Consider the following 18,455-nt stretch of genomic DNA (forward strand, 5'->3'; position numbering starts at 1 on the left):
AAGAAAGGAAAGAAAGAAAGAAAGAAAGAAAGAAAGAAAGAAAGAAAGAAAAGAAAGAAAGAAAGAAAGAAAGAAAAGAAAGAAAGAAAGAAAGAAAGAAAGAAGAAAGAAAGAAAGAAAGAAAGAAAGAAGAAAGAAAAGAAAGAAAGAAAGAAAGAAAGAAAAGAAAGAAAGAAAGAAAGAAAGAAAGAAAGAAAGAAAGAAAGAAAGAAAAGAAAGAAAGAAAGAAAGAAAGAAGAAAGAAAAGAAAGAAAGAAATGGTCCATAAGCTGATTCTGCAGGGGCCATGGGTGCCAGGTCATAGTTTTCTTCAAGTACTGAAACTCAACAGGGGCTGGAAAACCTGTAGAATTAGGCCTTTTTCTGGGCCATTAGCACAATTTGTGAAGACAGAAGCCATTTCTCTAAGAGGGAGCCACTTCTGGCTCCCACTCTGCTGTGATCAGCAGGAACCTCTGATCTTCTGAACCCAGCTTCTTCTGAATGGGGGATCTGTCCCATTGTTTTTCCTCTGTTATCTCAATGAAATAGCTTTTCAAAAATATATAATTGTAGTCTAAAACTACCCAACTCAAAGTAACAAGGGTGTGTGTGATCAGTTCTGTGGTATAGTCCATGCAGTTCTTGGGAACTGGGAACCACAGTCTCAATTCACATTCTCCAAGTACCTTTTGTCCTGAGGCCCACCACTGTGTTGTTGAAAACCTGCAGGTTTTGTTGCAGTCATATGGCAAATTTATGCTTTCAAGGAAGAACAGAGTAAAAACTGAAGTGGTCCCCTGCAAGCTACACACTGTGAAAAGGAAAGATCTCTGTTGTGTGGCTCATGTAGAAGGCAAAAACCAGGTGTAGCTGATTAAATGGCTGTGGTGATAGAAAATGAGAAGTACCCTTCCCTTCTTACAGACATGAGGGGTAGATTCAAGGTAGCTGCAGTGAAGCTGTAAGAATTACTCTGGATTAAGATAAGGCTGGTTGAAGGGCAGAATCTGAGCTAAATCCTTAATCACAGAACCATGGAACAGTTTGGGTTGGAAGGGACTTTAAAGATCTAGTTCCAACTCCCCCGTATTGGGCAGGGACACCTCCCACTAGACACAGTTGTTCAAAGCTCCATCCAACCTGGCCTTGAACACTTCCAGGGATAAGGTGTTCCCAACCTCCCTGGGCAACCTATTCCAGTGGCTCACCAACCTCACACTAAAGAATTTCTTCCTAATGTCTAATCTGATTCTACTCTCTGCTTTAAACCATTGTTACTTGTCCTATCACTACACCCTTGTTAAAAGTCCCTACTCAGCTTTCATAGAGAGCCCTTCAGGTATTGGAAAGCCAATATAAGATGTCCTTGGAGCCCTCTCTTCTCCATGCTGAACAGCCTCAACTTTCTCAGCTTGTCTTCACAGGAGAGGTGTTTCAGACCTCTGGATATCTTTGTGGGCCTTCTCTGGACACTCAGCAAAAGGTCCATGTCTTGCAGTTATGAACATTTCAAGTTAAAATATCTACCCAAAAGACTTACACAATAGACAAGACAATTGAGAAGCTAATTTGAATCAATTTATAGCACTCTGTTGCATAAAGTATAGTAAAAATTTGCTGCATTTTTATAAATATCCATCTGCAAGAGGCAATCTTCCTAAATCTTGACTTCTTAACAATGAAGTACCATATTCTTGTCTGATTGAATTCAGGGAGTTTTATTGTTATTGATGGGACAAGGCTTTGTTTTTCATTGTTGTTATCTTACCTACCTGAGGAAGGGAAAGTGGCATCCTAGGTGTGCCAGACTTAGTCGTCAATGGTAGCAATGAAACCATTTGTGGAAAAGGATCAACATCCACCCTTGGTCTCTCTTGGCATGTGTGCCAAAGCTTCAGTTTTGCACTGGCAGTGTCTATTGCTGCTGAATGGGCAACACAAAATCTGGGACCCCTAGGGAACAAAAAGCTAGTAAGTAGAAGTTTCACAAAATGTGAAAGTTTGGGCTATTTGGGTTCTTTTCTTTTCTTCTTCTTTTTTTTTTTTTTTTTTTTTTTCCCATGATGGTGTTTACTGCATCAAGATATGGTGCTATATGCACCTAGAAGAAGAAAATAGTATGAAAGATATGTTTGGACATTGCACTCCTACAAATCTAAAGCAAATCTTCACATAAATAAAGTTAGGTTGCAAATTCTGCACAATCACATTAAGTTGCCTTTGTATGGGTCTCCTACAGGAAAGTATAGCAAAGGATTCTAAGTCACAAAACATGGACCAGAAGTCATGACAGTCCACAACAAAGCTCACATTTGCAGGTATTTGTTTATGTCTGTGATTTGTTAATCCCCCTTGGGGAAGAGATGCCTTCAAAAATTTAGCTTATGTTTTGGAAACAGGTTATTATTTGTACCCTCACTTAAGCTGTCAATACATAAAACACATTTTGCACAACAGAGATTGAACAGTGAAATCTCAGGGTCAAATTACCCATAAATGTATACAGAACATCCTTAGAAACTTTAACAGGTTAGGACAGAATTAACTTCTTTTGCCTGGAGAAGTTTCTCTATCCTGCAGAATCCTGCCTAAATGTTAGTTGAATGATACCCAAGGTTGCTGTACAAAAAGTAGCTCAGATGCTCCAGCAGTAAAATAACAAGAGCTCAGTAAAGCAGATCTACCTGGTTTCTCAGCAGACTGCAGTGTAGTTTAGGCTCAACTGAAAATCTGCTGGTGTTTATGATGCCATAGCTTCCAACAATTGCAAGTGAGATAAAATAAAATAAACTTACCAAAGAAAAGGAAAATTTGTTAAACAATAGAACTTTAGTTCATGTTGGTTTTTTTCATACCAATAAAGAAGTAGAGGTTTCACAACTTCAGGCTGAATCCATCGTAAATGCTTTATATTCCACTGATCTCCATGGAGTAGATCAAGTCTCAGTAATACTTCCAAACCAAGGAAGTAGTCTCCACTGCTCAGCAGATAGAGTTTTTTCATCTTACTGAGTTGCCTTGAGTCAACAGAAATAGTCACATAAGCGTATATCAGATATTATACAGAACCAAGAACAATTCATCCTACTGGTTAAGTTGCTGTCATGCAACATGTTTTTAATTGCAAGTCGCAGAAGCCAAAACAATTTTTCTGCAAATTAGACAGGTTGTGTATAAGATAAAAGGTACATTGCCATAGAATAGACAATTTGAATCCTGCAGTGCCTTTCACTAAAAGCAGTTTATCATACTGAATGCCATCCTTGTGAATTTAATTTCTTTTATTCTTTTTTAGATTTCTGTTCCCAACTGTTTTCCAAATACCTTCCTAATAAAGCCTTAATATTACACAATTTTGACTTTATGTAACCTTTCAGCTCCAGAAGACCCATTCCTGAGTTACCTTGTCAGGAAACTCACGATTACTTTAATTGTGTCTGGTTTATTCCAACATTACAATTTATTCTGAAATCTCAAAACTTGCATTTATCTACCTGGGTTACAAGTATTAAAACACTGGGAATACCTGTTAAAACTACAACAAATACCTTTGCTGTCTTGTAGTGACCTTAAGAGCTTTTAGTCTTTCAATATCCATCCAGAGCCACCAGTACCTCTCCCCAAGGGTTCCTTCGATGAACTTCTTGAATCTTTCAAACTCACGTCTGCTGTGAGTGTCGTAAGTCTTGTGACGAATACACCAGGAATTCCTGCTGTCTGTCCCATCACTTTCAGAACTTGATCTTAAGCTTACTTCTTCAGTATCATTTTCTCTTACATCTGCCTTGGAGTCCGAGACAGTTAATGGAGAATGTTGGGGAAAGAGTGACTCTTCAGTACCACAGGGAAATTCATCATTTTCTAACTCCTCTATCAACACTTCAGGCAGCTTGTGGAGATCCACATCACTCTCAATATCAGCAGCTGGCTGGCTGGTCTGCTCTGAAATGGGTTCCTTTGTTATTGTATCAGCTGGTGTGAATTCTTCCACTGAGTGAAAAGTTGCACTTCCCTGCTCATTTTCTTCTTTTGATGCACTGTCCTGCTTTGGGTCCAGATAAACTCTTAACTGAGTGTGGGAAGGAGGTTCAGGAACGATCACATAAGAACTCTCATCAGCGTCTTTGGATCTTTCCCTAATGCTGTCGGGTTCTGGTGATGCTGTCCTTGAAGGGGAAAGGGAACTCTGTTCTTGGCATTCTGTAGGCCAGGAGCCTTCTTCTGCATTAAATCAGAAAAAATCATTGAATACTTTTGATTTAGGACTGTTCTCTTGCATATCAACATTTCCCAGTTAAAAAATGAAACAATTTTCCGTGGTGCTGCTGCAGAACAATCAGCCCATGTCACGCTGCAGAGCAAGGAGTAGCAGAGGTGCATATGCTATTGCTATCTGGCTAGAAGCTCAGCCCCATGACTGAGAAACTCATTCCCTGTTGAATTCCTGCAGAGAAACAGAGTTCAAGAACAAATCCCTCTGGAGCCAGTTTTCTTGTTTACTCAGCTGAGCATCCCAGCTCTTGTTAAACCACCTTGTGAGGCAAGGCCTGGTTTCTTCCTGAGCATTCAAAGTTTGATCAAAGTCACAGTATGTAGCAGGATTGTTTTTTGTTTAGGCATGAAGGAGCTAGCAAGTGATAATTCTTTGTCTACTTATGCTGATTATTGCAAAAGACTAAAACATCAAACAAGCCTCTGTCAGTTGGGTAAAATCTTGACATACATAGGAAGACAAAACAAATTATTATGTCAAGGGTTCTGGAAACATTTAACAATCCTGCAGTCCAGTCTGCCACCCAGAAACTGCTCCTTTCCATTTAGAGATGTTTCATAACTAGCAAGTTCAGAACAGCCTGTTTTTTCTGGTCTACATTTCTCCACTTTATTCCTTTTACCAAACTTCTCATCACCTCCATGCTATTAAGCCCATGCTGCCACCCTGGTCTGCTGATAAAGAAACATAATTCTGGCTTTATATTGATCTAATATCTTTTCTACTTCTGCCAGAGTTCTAACAAATCAAGTATTTCTGGGGCATGCTGGAAAAACAACCTTGACTACCCATATTTCTTATTTAGGTTAATGCTGTACAAGTCAGTCCTATAAATCTGAGCAGAGTAACTGCAGATATTGTGAATGGTGGCCAAATCTAAGTAAACAAAATAAATAATTCAACTGTGACTCTACAATATCTTTGTATCAATCCAGTGTTGAAACCACAGAATAAACTGTATTTCTGTATTTCCATACAGCTGTAGACTTGCATACACCATTGTATTCCTCAGGCAAAACATCATCAGTGAGGAGACTGCTACAGCCTGGAAGCACAGGCACCATGTCAGACAGTGACAGAAAAAAGGCTAAATCTCTCAGATCATCTAAATCTGCATTTGTAATGTTATCACCATGTGTAATCCTCTACAGTGCCCTGGTCAATAAAGGTCAATGACAGTCAGACATTCCTTCCACCTTCCACTGAAAATAAGCCACATCTAACCAGTGGTAGCTACTGTCACAGGCAGATCAGGAACATTGCATGGAGACTCCATGTTCTGCACATACATTAATTTCATGTGTAAGTATCCATAGGACAATATGTTGACATTATTATAAAAATCAGTGATTTAAAATACCTGATTTATAAACTATTTCAATTGTTTTCACTTCACAAAGAAAAACTACAGCTTCTCAGCAGAGTTCTGTGAAACTGAAACATGAAAATCATTTTCAGAGGACCTGAGGGAATCAGGAAGAGACATACACACCTCAAGTAATCAAAAGCCAAGAGGCTCAGGATTTTGCTCAAGACAGTGATTGCTACCCTGATAAAACCGAAGCAGTGGGCAAGGAATTCAGACTGGATTGGCCAGGAAATATCTTTAGTTATCGAGTTCTTTCTAATCACAGGCAGGCTGTGAGAAATATAGCTAGTGTCCCTTAAAGCTCCCTGTGTCTTATCCATACACCAGCTGATACTGTACTTAAAAAACTTTTCTGACTGAAAGAATTCTAGTTTTCCCACAAAATAAGCATAAAGAGGAGTAATGAGGACATAAAAAATGAAAGTCTATGTTATAAAGTTTCCAGGGAGAATATGTAAAATACTCATTGAGACAAAATGCTGCTGACTGCAGAAAACTGCAGCAAAAGAAGAGACAAAAGGGTTTTCATGGAATCATAGAATGGCTTAGGTTGGAAGGGACCTTAGAGACCATCTGCTCCAGCCTCTCTGCCATGGGCAGGGATGCCTCTCAACTAGACAGGGTTGCTCAAGGCTTCATCCAGCCTAGTCTGAACACCTTTAGGGAAGGGATATCCACAACTTTCCTGGGCAGGTTTTCCATAGGTCTGCCAGCCCACTGCAATACAGAGCAATGTTAAATTATAATGTTCTCCAAGAATGATGCACTTGAGACCTTTCTGCCCAAAGCACTCCAAAAAATGGTAGTGTCATGAGCTACAAACTTGAGTAACTCCAGTGATAATCCATGAATAAGAAATATATGTCCTGGGAGGATCCTCATGGGTTTAGGGAGGAAGGAGAAGCAAGGTTTTGCCTTCAGGTATGTCCATATGTGCTTCTGTATGTTCTTCCAATACCTTTGAAACCCACTGAAGAATTTCAGTTAGATTTGACAGACAGAAGTGTCACAAATCATTGCGTTCTGTAAGATTCATGGAAATTGGCAGGCAAAAGGTCTTTAAGTGCCCAACATAAATACCCTAAGAAGATGGCTGCAACACAAATCATACATTATCAAATACCCAAAGAATCCAGACATGAAAGTCTTTCAAAATATTTCAAATGAAAAAAAGCCCCTGGGTTGAAAATTACAGACATCCATGAGACAGAAATGTGTAAAAAAAAAAAAAAAAAAAAAAGGCTTCTTCTGCTATCACAGAATCACAGAATCAATCATTTGGCTACCAGCTCAAATTTTAATTTGATGTTGTGACTGTGGAAAGGAACAAATCCCCATCTGAAGCCTAAGATACCATGAAATACCCAGAAGGTAATAAGTGAAGTGAGCAGTTCCTTGAAATGCCTTTTCTTTCCACCTATTCAGACTTGTGGTATAAATACCATGGCCAAGCCCTGTTACTTACCCAGAAGGCTCTCATTTTCACTTAATGAATCATCTCTTTCGTGCTGCACAGGCAAATACTCAATGTCTTGAATTTGACTAGAAGCTTCAGGATGCATAAATGAATCTGTAGTACTCGTTAGTTCCCCTTGTTTTGCTAATGAGGACACATCTTCTGTCTGAGAAACTGTAGCCTAGGAAAAGAAATGTCACAAAATAATTCACATTTCTCTACTTACTGCAATGTTTCTGAGAGCAGAGGCCTTACTGTCTGTAGTCATGTTTTTCAGTTCTTTTGCATAGATTTCTATAACAATAGTTCTCAGTTATGTTTAAGTTGTGATATAACTGATTAACCTTCTTTTATAGTACAAAGAGCTTTGAAGAGATATTCAGAGAATCAGTTGTATAATTAGGTTGTGACCTCAGTAACTATAATTTAATTCAATCTACTTGATCTAGCTTGATGTTACACCCACTAAACATGTTTATTTTACCTGGCCAGGCAATATGTCCTTCTTTGTAGTTAACAAAGTGTCATCCTCCTCAGGAGAGGGAGAAGTTGAATCTTTTTTCTTTATCCAGGGATAATAGTCACTATCTATAATGAAATTAATGCCAGTCCTGCTCCATTCTACCTGCGATATCAATTTAGCAAGCCTGAAATTAAATGTTGAGACAAGAAAATAGTTAATTGTAGCTTTTGGTACAGAGAAAGAGGTGACTTTCTCCTAGAATAACCAATAAAAACCATGATAATAGCTACAAGGAACTTAATGATCAGCTTCATTATTTGATCCCTTACCTGCTGTCACCTAAGTAAATGCCAGCACTGCCATGCCACTGTTCACCAAGTTTAGAGCTGATGGCCTGCTTTACATTATCAAGCTTTACCAATGAGATGGATTTCTGGCAGGATATCTTACATGTGCCTAAGTAGTCTCAAACCCTGCCAAGAAACCTTTGAACATTTTGATTGCTAAAATGGAACTAATCTCCCAGACTGCAGAAGCCCTGTGTCACTGCCAGGCACTATGTTTCCTGGTCATAATTCAAGCAATCTTCCAGCAGTACTGCCATGGCAGTGACCATATTGAACTTTCTGGTTGATAACAAGGCCACCATGTTCTACTGGTTGCACTGTGACTTCATGATACCAAACAGTACTTCAGTGCTACCTTGTGTTGGTATCTACAAGCTTTGGGATGTTAAGAAAAAGGCAGTCTTAGAACCACACAGCAATAATGTGGAAGTTCTGGGCTTGAGAATTGTGTCAGGATTTTGTAAGTACAGTTAGAAAGCAGTGCAAAACCAAGCAAGGTGCATGTGAAGGGAAGAAGCAGCCTGTTCTTGAGCCTATGACCATGAATAAGCTTAATGCCCAGTTTCATTTGTCCCCACTCTTTGAGGGCAAATAGGATTTCATTCTAGGGTTGTGGTGGCTTCATCTTTAAACACAAATTTCCCTTCTGACATCTCAGCTTCTCTTGATCCTGGTTCAGGAAAGCAACTTAAAACACTGATACCAATGAAAATGAGGCACATATTAAAACGTAATTGTATATCATTCTCTTAGGTAACTCTGATTGATCAAGGAAATACTTTGCTATAGCAAAAGATCAAATATTCAGTGTTTCATGAGGCCCATATACCTGCAAAGCAAGCTGTTATGATGAAATAGTGAAATGGTGCACTCTTTCATGATTTGCTTATTGTTTGTGCAGTTTCCCCCCTAAATTTAACTGCTGGCTTCAGGATGTTGAAAGTTTAAAATATCTTTTAGATTTTCATATAGAACTGTATGCCCCAATAACTACTCTGTCATTACAACCAGCAGACATAAGTTTTGTGAACAATACTTTTAGAACCCCCAAAACACATGGAGTTATCAGCACCTAGACAGAAACATAAGGGATATAGAGGCAGATCCTTCCAAAAAGCAAACTAAATCTCTAGAACATCTGCTGAAAGGGCATCTGGAAAAATATAGCAAGTGTAGAACTGTAAAGCATCCAACTATTTCATGCCATCCCACAGAGAATCGTGCAAAATGAAGTCTGATGGTGGGCCCCAAAATGCAAAAAATAATTGAAATAAGGATGATTGGCAGATTTTTCCAACCAGATTTCATGGATTCATATCTTCCACTTACATGTCCACTGTACTGATTGGAGAGAGATGCATTGCTACCATGGTACCTCAGTGGAACACAGATTCAGAAAACAGTAAACTCCACTCATTCTCTGTAATGATGTGTGACATGGTATGTAATTCACATCCAAGGAAAACTACAGAATAAAGAGTGAAAAAATCACTGACTTTACTTTATCCAAGTCACTTAAATGCTAAAATTAAGCAGGACAAGAGGTGGGAGAAAACATATTAAGGATACCACCAAGATGAGAGAGTCAGAAGAGAAAACCAAATAATAAAATAAAATACCAAATAAAATACAAATTTAGAACTGAGCATAAAAAATTGCAATACCTGTATTCAAAGTAACAGTCACTTCCTAGAAATGCTGGAAGCCTTTCTTTCTTAATCCACTGCATTGCTTGTTCTCGATCAAGACACTGTTAAAAGAGAAATGCCAAAGATTTGCAGTGTTCTTGACTTTTTTGTTTTGTTTGCCATGTAACTGAATTTCTCCATCCCCTTCTACAGAAGCATTTCTCAGGAAGACAAATTCAGAGTGACCAGCATCTTGTTTATCTAGTTGAGCCTTAATCTACCTGCCTTTTAACAGCTAATAAGCCTTAAGTCTGATTCTATCTATAAGAGTGCAATATTTTAACAAAACATGTTTGGGTTTTTTTCTTCAGAAAAAATGTGTGTATGAATCATTCTTTTACTGTACAATTCTAAATGTAAATTAGATGCTCATAATTCTTCTGCAATATGAAAATACTAATTTTTCTAATTACATTTTATAAATAGCTATTATTACGTGTTTTCTCAAGAAGTTGATGAATAAGAAACACTTAGACTAAATTATACTCTCAGAATGGAAGAGCTGTGGATATTAACATCAAACAAGTAAAAAGCCACAACTGTGTCACCCTCTCCACTTTTACACTGGAGCATTGCATAACTGCCTTGCACACAGTAACTCTTGTACTGGAAATCTAAGTGAGTTATGAACTTAGCTCATAAAAAATTTCTTCTCAGGCAGTCTAAGCCTCAAGTCTCACCAAGGCAGGATGGGATGTGCCTCCATAGAGGGGCTTGGGGTGGAAGGGAAGTGTTGAGCTGCAAGCTACACAGAGAACAAGCTCTGTGACCATGGGCCACAGTGATCCATAGCTGTTTCCCTTAGAAATGACACACAACATATTTCTAAATATTTTTTAAGAGTGTACATTTTCCACTCATTGGATGACCTGTTTTATTTATCTGAGGTGCATTTTTCCTTTTAGTTAAGGTGGAACTGATGATTTGGAAGAACGCAGCAACTCCACTTGTCCATAAAAACAGGTGAAGTTTGGGTAAGGATGGATGCCACTTGCTGTATCAAATAACCAGTTCATGTAGATTACGTTTTAAATTTTCTTTCCATGAGCTAATATTCCATTAGGGACAAGGGTTATTTCTGCCTCACATATATCTGTAGGGGATTAGAAAGTGGGTGGTTTCATTTAGTGAGAAGAAAATATTTCAAAATATGGAAAGCTTATGTTGGCAGTGGCTCATACAATGTAATTTGTGGAGATGGAGACTAATTACTCCCAACCACACAGTGTATGCCTCCTTTTGGTAACTGACAAGCTTTTTTGAAATACAGAAGATTGTCTCTTTACTTTGGCATTTAATATGTATGTGTTTACTGACTCACAGTCTATTTTTTTATCTGAGTGATTCATAACATGTTCATTCTTTACATGGCTGGTACACAAATTTCTGAATACTATCAGAAGGAAAGAACCTTTATTCTTTCCCCTTCCCTAGAGAAAGATGCTACATTTAATCTGATGGGTATTGTTACCTTGGTTAGCTTCCTTACCCAGTCAGTCTTAGGCCTTGCTGGGACCCAATCCAGCAAAGCTTTTAGCACGTGTTTAAGTTTAAGCATGTGTTTAGCTTCCCTTGATTAAAGTTAAACACATACTTAAGTGCTTTGCTGAACTGGGGTTTCACTGAAGTAAAGTATGTGGGATGCCAGCCAGTTTCTTTCCATAGCTGTGATCAATACTACCCAGCTCCACAGGCTTTTGTTTTAATATATTTTAGAACCAAGCTGATTTTGACTATTGATATGACGATACTTCCATATGAAGAGCGTCCATACTTCCATATGTGCAAGCGTCCATGGACACATGCAGAGAACTTTTGTTTATCTGTGTTTGTAACAGTCTGAGAGGAAAGTAGAATACAGAAAAAACACCACTGGGTGTATTTCTACAGCAAGATGTATTTGAATTCATGCTGTAGCCTGAAAGGCCTGCTAGGATTCTCTGATCATAGCTCATCTTCAGAAGTAATGTGCCAGTGATGGCCACTCAAGCTGACTCTGAAGTAGTAATGCAACATTCAAAAAAAATTGTGAATCTCTTCAGAGAGTGTGAAGAAAGCAATCAAAGCAAAGGAAGCAACCTCACCAAGCATCTGAAAGATCAAATCCTATTTGGATTGAACTAAAATGCTTGATGCAGTTGGTCTGGGAAGATTTCTTCTGGTTTAGTGTTTGCATGGTGCAATGAAAGAATCTGACTTCTTTCACCTTGCATAGTTGCAGTAACAATTTTTGGCACACTGTTTTGCAGGCCATTTGAGGTGCCAGGTTGAGCTGGATGAGGCTGGATGTGCACTAAATTAGGAGTCAAAAAAATAAGAAGAATCACCCTTTCTCTAAAAAAGGAAAAGTGTGCCAAAACATATTGTTCCTCAAAAGGCCATGGTACATTTTCCCATCTACAAAAAAAGCCCAGAGAAAGTAATATTTTCTTAAATAATACAGGAGCCCTGGTGCTCCAGACTACATGAAAGATGTAAGGAATATTGAAAACAAGGCAATGGCTTTGAATTTGTCAAGAAACTCCATCCACAATCACAATGATCACTTTTCCTTGATTGAATCTTGAGAGCAAATAAAGTATCGAGAGTAGCTCTTCTGCTTTTGTCCTCTCAAACAAGTTATTTGTGAAAATAATGATTTACCACAGTAGGGATGTCTGCGAGCCTTGTCCTGTTGTCTCATTTGTCACTTTAGATGCAGATAATTGGAATCTCACATTACTATTTGTTAAACATTGCCTTTTGACCTCTCTCAACACTGTTTTCTTTTCTGAAAATCATTACATATATACTGGGCAAAGCAGTAGTCTGTTACAACTCCCTGCTTTTCTCCCAACTTTCCAGCTATGACATAATTTAGAGCAACTGCTTCTAAAAATGTAGCAAGACCTTAGACTGGCCTTGACTGTGACTGAAATGCAGTCACATCAGGCACACCAATGTAAAGTAAGCAAGCAAGGCATGAATTCATTATCCCTGTGAAGTATAATTTTTGTCCTCCAAAGCTACTGTTTAAGGGTAAGATCTCACACCCTATTATAATGTCTGGTAGTCTCTTAGGTGCTTATAATGCTCCAGTTCCCAATTTTATCCTGTCTAATTTGATGCTGAAGAACATCTTGAAAATAAAAAGGTAAGGATGCCAGAACTGATAGAGCCTGAACTAATCTGCAAAGAGAATTTATTTCTAAAACCCAACTTATCTTTCCTCTAATTTAGCTTTCTAGTTACCAAATATTATTTTCTCTGGCCATTTCAATTGATACTAACCATGTAAATCCTTCAGGAATTAACGGAAGAGAGACTTATGTGTTGCCAGACCACAGATGAGCTCATAGCCACACAAGGAAATTAATTAATAAGGAAAGACTGAGATGCATTAGTTTCAGTCAATTTGCACATTCCAGGGATCACTAGTAAAGTAACTGTTGTCATAATATTTTTTCTTTTAATATTAAAAAGTATTCAGACCACACAACTGAATCCTGCCTGACAGAATCTTCAAAATTCTGAGCTACAGGATGTACATGTGTAATTCCATTTACTTGTCTGGTAGACACATGTGCATTGCAGGGCACAATTTGGCCCATCATTATGTTTTCCTAACATAAATTAACATTTTTCCCAAGCTACCAAGCCAAACACAACAATAACTACTGCCAGTATCTCTACAGTAAGATCTAAATATAAATTCAGAGGCTATAAGATGCTTACCATAGTGTTGTAATTTGGATCAATATTGAAGGTTGGAGAAGTCCTGCACATTTTGGAGAGCTGCCCATCATTCTTTGCTCTCCTTAGAATATCATAAACGGGGTTTGGAGGTTTCTGATCATGTAGAATTTTTTTCAGCTGGCTTTCCAGTCGTTGTGGGGCATCAGTAACTACTTCAAAAACCCCAAATTCAGAGTTAAACTTCACTGGCTGCCCAAAAGTCTACAAAAGAAGTTTGGACAGTTTGGAACATTGTAATAAGGGAACTTCTTAATTTAAGTAAGTTACTTTTTCTAGTATAGCAGCATTCCACCAAATGCAAGCTGGTATTATGAGGCTTCTTACTTTTGCCTGCTGTAGTTGATGTTCAGGGCCTGGAACAGTATTTTTTCTGCATTCTTGTTCTTTAGCCTCTTCACTGTACAGCTTTCCAACGCATTCCTACTTGTTGTCTCAGCTATGCTTAATTGTCAAGAATTTAACTCATTCTTGATCACAAACCATTCTTTTTCATAAGCCAGTAATAGATCTAGTACACTGATGTATGGAATATGTAATTCACAGTGACTTTAGCAACTGTTCTGCAGAGGACTACTAAGCTATAGGACCAGATCTTATTCTCCCATTCATCACCACAATCAAGGCTTGAAAAGTTTAGCAATGAAGCAGAACTTGTGAATGCAAGATACATTTGAGGATGAATCTGAAGATTTCTATATGTAGGAGAGGCTTTTCACCAATACTGTTAATTGTAGGTCAAACACCTACCAAAACCTATGGCTTGTGTTAAGTTGTATTATACATCATTAGTTCAGTCACACACTGTATAATATGAGGTAGACCAAACTTCAACTTCAGTTCTGTAATTGTAACCTTTGTCACCTCAAAAAACCCCCACACATTAAACCAGACATCTTTCATATTTTGAGCTCTGGTATTTGGTATTTCCCTGCATTTTCTGCTAGAAGACCAACATGCTTTTATTTTTCAAATTCTCTTCCTTCAAACAAAGTGGTAAAATATGGATGGATTCTGCAGAAGTAAAGGGGGAATATCCAAGACAGTTAGCAATATGTGTTTATATGCAACCAGAGCATTTGAGCATCTCCACACTGAGCTAGAGGACCAAAAAGTACGTTGTATTTAAGAACTGAATAAGATTCTGGCTGTACCCAGACCCAGCACTAAACCTCATTTTGGTTTTCTTCTAGGCAGGATCCCACCTGATGTTTGTACAGTTGTCTTTCTGTCTTTAATAAGATTATTTTATTTTTTTTTCAAGTACTGTATTTTTCATTTCCTTAAACTTTTTTGTATATCACAGGTACACACACATAGTTATAATTCACATGCTGAATACATGCTACATATAATATACAAGTATATTACAGACCAATATAATTCTTTGTCACACCTACATAAGTCTGAAGTAACCGTGTCAGCTTCAGCTATTTTGTTGCTTCTGTTTGAACACCCCTTGTCCATCAACATCTTGTAGAGCAATGCTCAGGACTGAACCATGTGGTAGCAACATGTGGTTACAACATTCCCTACTTATCCCATCATGTCTCAGTGTGGAGGCTCAGCCTGGCAAAGCACAGAGCATGAGAGAGCTTGGAGTGCATGATCAGTGCCTATGACATCAGGCTGTCACTTCTCAGGGCCCTGCATTGAATTGCATTAGTCTGTTCACTTACCTAACTTCAGCTGAAATCATGGCTTGGTTTTTGTTCTCTCACACCTTGTGCCTCTTTTGGCATTAATTTTCTCAAGGGTACCCTGCAAGTTTTAGTGTTTTTTCTCCAGATGTACTGAACAGCATGTTAAAGAGGCTTTTATGTTTTTATGATTTCTCTGTACTCCTCAGACTCCCTCCTAGTTTGCTTTTGCTTAGTGTACATTTGATTTACTTTCAAACCTAATTTGGGCTGCTACCACCTTTTAAATAACTAACTGTGCAACATTAATAACTCCAAATGTATTCCATCACTGTTTTTTTCATGTTTTTAAAAAAAGTAACAGACGAAAGTACACTAGGAAACAAGGTGCTTCAGTCTATCAGGATTTGAAATGCTCTTGCTTGAGGAAAAAAAGCAAGCAGAGAGCAAATTCCATCATATAGGGCTACATGACTAGACATAAGCAGATTATTTTAGCTCCATGTTATTCAACTTGAAAACCAAACAAAGACAGCATTAGTTTATCACACATACCTACTTTTACTTAGTCCTTCATAAATTAGATTTAGATTAGGGTTAGGGTTAGGGTTAGTGTTAGTACTTATTAGGTTAGGGTTAGGGTCAGTACTTACTCGAATTAACTGATTAACTTTTAGCCAGTGAAACAGATGCTAGTGACAATTTCTACAATGTAAGGTATATTGATATTTTGCAAGTCTGATTACAATTCATTTATAAGACAAAAATTAATGGAACAAAAGAACATACATTCATGGGATAGGAAGACTAAGACTTCATGGACTACATATTTCACTGGAAAGGGTGATTCTAGTCCAGGCTTCTGAGGTTTGCATCAAGGTATAGTTACCTGTCCTCAGGATCTTCAAAAGCCATGCATACTTCTTGGGTCAGTCAAGGAATAGGCAATGGATCCCCTTAACCTGACACTAGTAAGACTACATCTGGAATTCTACATATAGCTTTGGGTCCCTGGTACAAGAAAGATGTTAATAAATTTTTTCAAGTTAAGCAACCTCTGAAATGACAGAGGCTGGAGCACTTGCCCTGAGAGGAGGGGCTGAGGGAAAAGGGATTTTTTTAGTCTGAAGATGAGACATCTTTGGGAGGAACTCACAGCAGTACTTAAAAAGAGATAGAGCTAGGCTTTTCACACAGGTGCCTGGTAGGAGGACAAGAGACCATGATCATACACTGAAACAGTCGAGTCTTAACTGTATATAAGAAAAAAGCTAATTGCAACATGATTGGCATTGGAACAGATGGTCCAGATTGACAATGGAATGAGTTGTTGGAGATTTTCAAGACCAGTTGGAGAAAGTGCCAAGCAACCTGATGTCAGCAGTAAAACATTGACCCTGCTTTGAGTAGAAGGCTGGACTACAAACCTGCCCAAAAAATCCTTTCAGCACGAGTGATCTATGATTCTGTACAAATCCCAAATTCTACCAGATAGAGCATCTCATCAAAGTATTGTATAAAAGCATTTTAGAATTGTTTAAGCATTTATGGGGAAGCATATTGAATTTGCTTATTTAAGAAAGATATAAAGATAAATCAGAATGCTTTTATAAGTGTATTGAAAGAAAATGTAAGTCCTGACCATCCTAACTCAACCTGACAAAAAAAAAAAAAGTTATGACAAAAAATCAAATGGGTACACACACAGAAAAATAAACATGAGTTCATCTAGGAAACAAATATTTTCTCATTTGTAGAACAGGCCAGAGAGGATCAGTCAATCCATTTCCCACTTAGTATGTGAAAAACTTTGGAGCAAAACACACAATCTAACCATTCCCACGCATTACAAGCCATAAAAGAAAAAAACCAAACCAACTGCTGAATACCCCGTAGAGAACTTAAAACCTTTCCCACAGAAACCAAGTGCCATAAAATCCTACAGCTTTTCACAGGACAATAATGAGAGAGGTTTATTGCAACACCAATATTCTAGGACACTGCAATAGCAAGGAGTCTCTTTGGTGAAGATGCCTATGTTCAGGAGCAAGTGATAGCCTACACTATAAAGCAAGGGGAAAAATTCTTCCGTGCCAATCTAATACACTAAGAAATATCTTTTTTATCCTACATTTGGCAAGTGCTTTGGCTTTTTACAGACAAGTAAAATACACTAACGAAAGACTAAGACTATCAATGCATTCTTCCCTACATACTCTTGCTAGTTTGGGCCAATTTTTGATCCTTTGAAGATAGAGAGGGAAAAACTCCAGAGCCAAATTATACCTCAAGATGTTAAGAAAAAATAAATCAGGTTTGGCAGGCCTCTTGAAGCTTGGGATTCACGCATTATCAATTTAGCACAATAAATAGGTTCAATAAGGAATTGAGAATAGCAACAAATAAGAAGCCTACAGACTTGGCAAACTGTTTCACTCACAGGCAGTTCACCCCTTGAGACCAAAACAACTCAGTATAGTCATCTCAGCTTCAGAAAAAATCCTCAAGAAAACAACAAAAACTGCTTTCAGACTGTGGTACAGCCACACTATTTAATAAATGAACAATTGCATGTACATTTTTTACAGCAAAGAAATTTCTTAGCAGTCAAATGCATATTGAATATGGCTTCAGCTGAAGAATAAATAGAATACATAATTCCAAAACCTAACTTTATACATCTAACTGAAGGGAAGCGAAATTTTACTCACTCCTCCCAAAACAGAAACCAAAACAGCATCCATCACCATGTTTCCAGGATATCAGACATATAAATCTCACTGTTCTCTGCCTTAGCAGTTTTCAGATATACTTAACTTCAGATACACTTAACAAATGTGTAAACATGCTCAACACATCCCACCCTGAGTAACACAGTTTGATCTCAAGAAAATAAGAATGACCACTGCTTGGCCACCTCCTAAGGCCCTTTAAGGGTGAGAATTAATAGAGACCTCACGCAGAAACTTTGCCAGAAGTTCCTTAAGATGGGGGTGTGTGTATATCATAAATAAATGCCAGTGAGATTCCAGACTAGAGGAGAATTTGAGCAGCTCTAAGTGCCTGGAAAATTCACACTGCACATGGTCAATGGGAAATTTCTCACTGACTTTAAAGAGTCCAGGATATCCCTTCTACTGACGAGTAAGACAGAAGTCAAAATCACATACTGCAATCTTATTAAGAGAAAAGAGAAGAGCATTTTGAGTAAACCTACTATCAATAAGAAAGAAGTCAGGAGAGCTTCTTTTGCTTCCTTGAATGTCAAAGATAGCAAAGTGCTGGGTACAACCCAACATAGCATGCATGCAAGGCCTTAGTGATGAAAAAGCCTCTTTCATCATGACTTGGCTTTGCGAATGAAGGTTTCAGAAGGGCTCTCCCAAGCTTGCTACAAGCACACTGATGGCTGATAAGGCCAAGGTGGGACAGGCAGTGCAGTTGCAAAAGGCACAGCAGAAAGTCTCCTGTGAGGGGACAGCCAAGGCACGGTGCTTTCTGGCCT

The 18,455-nt window shown here is 38.2% G+C and overlaps 1 protein-coding gene across 1 annotated transcript in view; it reads right to left on the reverse strand.

The window, feature by feature from the left end:
* The window catches only part of RGS22 (regulator of G protein signaling 22), a 65,142-nt gene that overhangs the window by 37,408 nt on the left and 9,279 nt on the right, over positions 1-18,455 (reverse strand). The window contains exons 3-9 of the mRNA XM_030444700.1: positions 13,293-13,514; positions 9,555-9,640; positions 7,565-7,727; positions 7,090-7,261; positions 3,531-4,203; positions 2,838-2,999; positions 1,755-1,935 (exon numbers count right to left, since the gene is read on the reverse strand). Of these exons, the coding sequence (XP_030300560.1) occupies positions 1,755-1,935; positions 2,838-2,999; positions 3,531-4,203; positions 7,090-7,261; positions 7,565-7,727; positions 9,555-9,640; positions 13,293-13,514 (1,659 nt within the window). The remainder of the gene's footprint in view (positions 1-1,754; positions 1,936-2,837; positions 3,000-3,530; positions 4,204-7,089; positions 7,262-7,564; positions 7,728-9,554; positions 9,641-13,292; positions 13,515-18,455) is intronic.

This window comes from Calypte anna, chromosome 2 (assembly GCF_003957555.1).
Source record: "Calypte anna isolate BGI_N300 chromosome 2, bCalAnn1_v1.p, whole genome shotgun sequence".
In the NCBI taxonomy this organism is placed as follows: Eukaryota; Metazoa; Chordata; class Aves; order Apodiformes; family Trochilidae; genus Calypte; species Calypte anna.